At 60.0% G+C, this 6,499-nt stretch overlaps 1 protein-coding gene across 1 annotated transcript; it reads right to left on the reverse strand.

Annotated features, from left to right (window-relative positions):
* PTX4 (pentraxin 4) lies at positions 1-6,138 on the reverse strand. The gene is made up of 4 exons (XM_045541087.1): positions 5,290-6,138; positions 4,580-4,926; positions 3,053-3,734; positions 1-1,736 (listed from the first exon to the last, which is right to left on the reverse strand). The coding sequence occupies exons 2-4, from the start codon at positions 4,796-4,798 to the stop codon at positions 1,096-1,098; spliced, it is 1,542 nt and encodes a 513-aa protein (XP_045397043.1). The 5' UTR covers positions 4,799-4,926; positions 5,290-6,138; the 3' UTR covers positions 1-1,095.
* Positions 6,139-6,499: the final 361 nt, after the last annotated feature.

The raw sequence follows: 6,499 nt of genomic DNA on the forward strand, positions 1-6,499 counted from the left end.
TGCTCTAGAAGCTTTATTCACAGTAACCCAAACTGGAAATAATCCAGATGTCCGTAGCAGATAAATGTCTAAACAAAACACGGTCTGTCCATACCGTGGAGTGTTACTCAGCCGTTAAAAGGCAAACATGCTGCTGGGCAGGAGTCGGCCACGAGAGCCGCGTACTGTGTGACTCCGTGTGTGGGCGTGTCCAGAGCGGGCACATCCAGACACAGCAGGTCCCTGGCTGCCAGGGGTGAGAGGAGGTGGGTGGGACAGGTGTGAGCGCCAGCAGCACAAGTTTTGGGGGTGGCGACAGAAATGTTCTAAAGCAAGATTATGCTGGTGGCTGCACAACTCAGTAAATTCGCTACAAATCTTTGAACCACACACTTAAGATGCATGAATTTTATGGCTCATAATTTGTACCTCAATGCAGTTGTTTTGGAAGCACTGCCAGTCCATCTCCAATGTTTCTTTTGAACCACTTGCCCCTGCGTGGACCCTCCGCCCCTGTGGCCTCCCCAGCCACCACAGGACAACAGGACAGGACTGGGCCAGTTGACTTTGGGGCCCCCAGAGCTCCCGGGGAGGTGAGGGGTAGGATGGGGCAGTGTGCTGTAGTTCACAGGGCCAGGAAACAAACTGTCAGCCTTTTTCACAAGAGCCGTTGGAACAATGATCACCTTGAGAAAGGCAGTGATGGTTCGAATGCCACCTATGCAGTTTCAAGGAAAACGGACGGTCCCGAGGAACTAGCCTTCAATCAACTAGACTTTAGGAGCTGCAAACATGCTCAGAGGAGAGGCCCATTGGAGCCCGGCACTCTGTCTGGCTGGGTCAGGCGGTGTTGAAATGCCATCATGCCACACAGGACGAGGCGGCAGATGCTCTGAAGGAGCGGCAGGAAGGATGCTGCCTTGTGGCCCAAAGGTGACTCCGGGCCTGTCTCCAGCTCGCTATTTCCTTGTCCACCTCCCTGCTCCCATGTTAGGGCGCAGGTGTGCACAGCCACGGCGGGCGGCGGGGGTCTTTGCGGAAACTGCTCGTCCTGGGGAGGGCAAGTGCGGGTGGGAGCACCATCCCCTCCCTGGCGCAGCCCCTGCTGGCGCGGCCTCACGGACAGAGCTCCAGGCAGGTGCAGTTGGCCCTCCGCACGAATCCGCCTAGCCGTGTGGCATTGGCCAGTGTCAGGATGGCGCCTGTCGGGAGCTCTCTCCCAGTGGCAAGGTTTGTGACTTCCCCGGGGACCAGCACCCGGTCCCAGATGGCCACGCCAGACATGCTCCCCACGAAGGCCTCAGAGCTGTCGAATCCGCCCCCCACACTGTCCTGCTCCTGGCCCAGCACAAGGGACCCTCCCGCGGGGATCTCATAGCCCTCCCTGAAGTGGGAGCCGGTGGCCACTAGCCTGCGGTCCACATGGAGCCAGTACCTGCCCTGGATGGAAGTCCAGATGACACAGACGTGGTGCCACTGGCCGTCCAGCAGCAGCTGCAGGGGCAGCTCCCTGAAGGCCGGGTCTCCGATCACAAAGTGGATGGAGCCCGGCACGAGGGAGTCTCGGCCGTGCAGCACCAGCTTGTTGTCATTGTCTTCCGTGGCGTAGGAGAGGAGGGTGCCCAGGTGGCCGGAGGCTGTTCGGACCCAGCTGCAGAAGGAGAGGGCTCGTAGGGCCGTGAGGAAGCCAGGGCTGAGGGAGACCACGTTCTCAGTGGAGGCGTTGGGGAACACGAGCGCGGGGCCTCTGCTGCACCCTAGGAACAGAGGGCGGGGGTCAGCGGCACCGCAAGGCCGTGTGGCATGTGCTGCCCCTCACCCCAGCGGGCGCACCTGGGCTCCCAGCAGCCACCCCGTGGTGAGCCTTGCCCCTGGCCGGCCCTGCGGAGGGCTCCTTGCAGCGTCCCTTGATTGAACCTGGAGATTGATCACCTCGTTTCACAGGTGGGAAGGCTGAGGCCCTCCCAGGGGGTGACTGAGTCCCCACGGGGACCTGAGCTGTCGGCCCACAAAGCTGAGCCAATGCTCCTCCCTGCCAGGCCTGTGCATGTTTCCTGGTGCTGCTGTAAAAAAACAGTCACAAGGCCAGGCGCGGTGGCTCACGCCTGTAATCCTAGCATTCTGGGAGGCCGAGGCAGGAGGATAGCTCGAGATCAGGAGTCCAAGACCAGCCTGAGCAAGAGTGAGACCCCGTCTCTACTAAAAAATAGAAAGAAATTATTTGGACAACTAAAAATATATAGAAAAAATTAGCCGGGCATGGTGGCGCATGCCTGTAGTCCCAGCTACTCGGGAGGCTGAGGCAGGAGGATCGCTTGAGCCCAGGAGCTGGAGGTTGCTGTGAGCTAGGCTGACACCACAGCACTGTAGCCCGGGCAACAGAGTGAGACTCTGTCTCAAAAAAAAAAAAAAATAGTCACAAATTTAGTGACTTACAACAGCACAGGTTTATTATTTTACATTTCTGGAGGTCAGAGGTCCAACTTGGGTCTCATGGGCCTCAAATCAAGGTGTCGGTTCCTGCCAGAGTCTCCAGGGGAGGAGCCGGCTCCCCCTGCAGCGTCTCCAGCTGCCCACACTCCTCAGTGCCCACCCTTCCCGGCCTCCCTCCAACCTCTGCTCCCGCCCTTGCGTCGCTTCTCTGCCTGTCGCTCCTGCCCACCTCTCGTGAGGACCCCCCCACCTCTTGTGAGGACCCCCGACCTCTCGTGAGGACCCCCCCACTCTCGTGAGGCCCCCCGACCTGTCGTGAGGACCCCCCACCTCTCGTGAGAACCCCCCACCTCTCGTGAGGATGCTATACACTGGGGTCCCCACCCAGGACGGGCTCCCCTCTCAAAGCCCCTAACAAATCATCTCTGTAGAGTCCCTTTTGTCACGGAAGGTACCTGGGACCTGCACACGTGCTGCCACCTGGACAACTGACAGGGTTGGGCCGGTCCCTTACTTCTGGGGCACGGTGTGTGGAGGGTGATGCTGGGGTCCTCCCCGCACAGCCCTTGGGAGAAGCCTTTTCGGGGGAGCTGGGGGCAGCCTGCACAGCCATGGGGGCAGGGCGGGCCGTGGTACTTACTCTCTCCTGGCCTCTGGGGGGTCTGCACAGGCCGAGGAGGGTCCCTCGGGGCTGCAGCAGCCCCATCAGGTGCCTGGTGGCTGCCTGAGGCTGGGGGCCCCCGTGTCCCCTGGGGATGTGCAGCAGAGTCCTGGGCGGCACTCCTGTGCTCCGGGGCAGCTCTGAGCGCCTGCCTGCCCCGCTGCAGCTTCAGGGAGCTCGGGCCGGGCCGCTCGGGCTGCACCGGGCTTGGGGCTGGGACAGGCCCTGGGGCTGCGGGGCCAAGGTTGGCCACGGGCAGCCGCCCCTCGAGAGCAGCCAGCCTGGCCCCCTGGCTGTGGACAAGGTGCGAGAGGCCAGCCAGCGTGTCCCGCAGGGCCTGCACGTCCCGGGCCAGTCCCGAGGCCGCATCCTTCTGCACCTTCCTCTCCGGGGCCCGCAGCTCGCTCTTCCTGCTCAGGGCGAGGTCCAAGGCCTGCAGCCTCGAGTCCGCCTTCCGGCTCCTGCGCTCAATCTTCCTCACCCAGGCCCTGAGCTGGGCCAGGTCCCCCTGCACGGCGGCCTGCGACTGGTTGACCGCCACGGCCACGGCCTGGCTCTCTTCTGCCAGGCTCCGGAACCGGACGTCAACGTTATAGGAAACGTTGTAGTTGCTGGCAATGCCCCGCAGGTGTGTTAAGGTCACCTCCTGGAATCTCCGAAACTGTGAAGAGGACACAGAGGGATTATGGGGCGTGGGCCAGGGCGGGGCGGGGGTGGGAAGGAGACTTTCCTGCTCACACTGTTGCAGCACCTCCCCCGGGCCCGGGTCAAGGTCGGGACCTCGCAGGCATCAACCGCCATTCTGTGAGACAGGCGGGAGTTCTATGGCCGGGCCCACTGAGGCCGAGCACAGAGGGGCTGGTGAGCCACCCCAGGGCCACAGCCGCACTGTGTGGGTGGGGACTCCAGGGCCACAGACTGGCCTTCTGTCCACCCCATGCCGCTCTGGATAAACACCAGCCGGTCACTTCACCGCTGTGACCAGGTCCTGCCTGTGCGTGGAGGGTGGCAGGGGAGGCCCCGTGAGTGCCCGATTTGGCTGAGACAGGAAGCACTTGGTGCAGGCCTGACACGCAGGGCACTCGGGGACTGTCTGTGGACCCCACGCAGGAGTCTCGGGGGTGCCCGTGTCCTCTGCTTTGAGGCAGCTGGTGACCTCACAGCTCCCGTGCCCAACGATGCTGCCTGGCCCCTCGGCCCCAGCACCCCCAGTCCCCCAGCCCCCCAGCTGTGCCCCTCTGGCCCTGCAGATCCCGTCCGGCCTTCTGGCCCCACTCAACCCTCACACGCCACCTGGCTTGTTCCCAGAGCACAGCCCAGCAAACTTCTTCCCTGGTTTCCAACTATGGTTAGAAATGGGTGACAATGCGGGAGCTGACACAAAGAACCGCAAACGCCACGTTTGTTTGCACCATGCTCTGCCATTTACTGCTGTTTTTGCAACATCTGTCCTTCGTCTGTTGCCAGTTTAAAATACCAACCGCCCCAAGGCCTGGGTATACTTGCCTGCTCTTCTAGTCTACGCAGCCTCTCAAAAAATGGTTTCCTTGGCCCTGTTGGGCCGGCTTCCTGCAGTGAAGCCCCATGTAGATAAACAGGCACAAAAATAAGGAAGAAAGACAGGGTCTTCCTCCCAGAGCAACCCATCCTGAGGGAGGACGAGGCTCCTGCTGTCTCCCGCCTGAACGCAGGGGAAGGTGGCGTCAGCCTCAGGCATCGTCTCATCCTACGCCTCTCCCAGCTCTCCCAGCTCTCCGGCTGAGCGATTTTCCTTCTTGGGCCCTGGCTGGATGTCAGGTGCTTCCTGCCACCTCGATGAAAAGCATCTGCCTTCAAGCCACAGGCTCTGAGAACTGGAGGTTCCCAAGGAGACAAGTTTAAAACACGCAAACATTACCTTTGGAGAATTGTTCCACAGGGTTCAAGCCCTCGTCTGGTTGGCTCAGAGGCAGAGAGGAGGTTATGGCTTTAACAGGAGCACATGGATTCATGGTCCCCAGAAGCTGGAGCAGGACAGGGGACCCGACTGGGGCTGGGAGGTCAACAGAGCCAGGCATGTGCTCTCTCCCTCCCCACCCCCACAAGGCAATGGAAATGTGATTGGGAGCCACCTTAATTTATTCATTTTTGGGCACAGTTTTGTAGCAGGTTGAATGATGCCTCCCAAAAAGATCTGTCTAAATCCTAACCTGGGTTCTGTGATAAAAGGGTCTTACCTGGAAAAAGGGCCTTTGCTGGTGCAATTGAAGATTTTGAGACGAGGTCATCCTGGATTATCCAGGTGGGCCCTAAAGCCAATGACAAGTGTCTTACAAGAGACGGAGGGGGAGACAGAAGGAGAAGGCCGTGTGGAGACAGAGGTAGAGTCTGGAGTGATGCTGCCACCCACGAGGAACACCTGGAGCCCCCAGAAACTGGAAGAGACAAAGTAGGACACTTCCCTCGAGCCCCAGAGGGAGTGTGACACTTGCTCTCAGACCTCGGGCCTCCAGAACTGTGATAGGGTAAATTTCTGTTGTTTTAAGCCACCCAGTCTGTGGCGTTAAGATAATCATGAGGTGTCCCCTACAAGGGCATCCACCAGTCCCGAGATGGCATGGGCCCAAGCCTCATCTTGTCACGTCAGAACACCACAGACACGGGAAGATGCTAAAAGCACCCAGAGAAAAGCCTGGTCATGTGGGCGGGATTCAGACTTTCCCCAGAGCTGCCTCTCAGCAGCAGTGCTGGGTGCCAAAGACTGGGGAACAAACCTTGCCGTTTCCGTTTACAGTTGTGCGTCTGGCTCCTGTGTGAGTCAATCCGGAGCGAGAACAAGGACACTTCCAGACACACAAAAGCTTGAGAAGTGATCTTCCCTGTACCAGATGTCGGGCTTCAGGGCAATAGCAGGTAAAGGAGGAATGGAGTTGCCGTGGGGGCTGGGGAGGGCTGTAGCCTAGCGGTGGACTGGGGACAGTTCCCGGGATAGGGGGACGCCTGCAGAGTCCCAGGAAGGTCTTGTCCTCCCGTCCTCACACCCTGCACCCAATCCATCAGTTCTGCCTCCAAAGAAACACGCCGAGTTTAGTGGCTTCTCAACAGTCTTACTCTTTCCTGAGCCCGTCCTTCCGTCTGCCCAGCTGGGCTCACTGTGCTGAGGCTGCCCCACTGTCTGTTCTCCTGACTGCGCCCAGCGTGGACCGCTAGGGAAGGTTAGATCCTGACACCATTCCTCAACCCCTCCGGGAGCTGCCTACCACACTGCAGAATCCGCAGTCCCAGCTGGGCCTTCCAGGGCTGTGGCCGCCTGTCTCCCCCCAGCTCCACCTCCCTGGCCACACTTGTGGCCTCAGGCATGTGCACTGCAGGTTTCCGCGGCCACTGGGTATACTCTTAGGTATTCACCACGTTTAGGGCTCTGCTCAAATGTCTCGTTTTCAGAGG

Source organism: Lemur catta, chromosome 2 (genome assembly GCF_020740605.2).
Source record: "Lemur catta isolate mLemCat1 chromosome 2, mLemCat1.pri, whole genome shotgun sequence".
NCBI lineage: Eukaryota > Metazoa > Chordata > Mammalia > Primates > Lemuridae > Lemur > Lemur catta.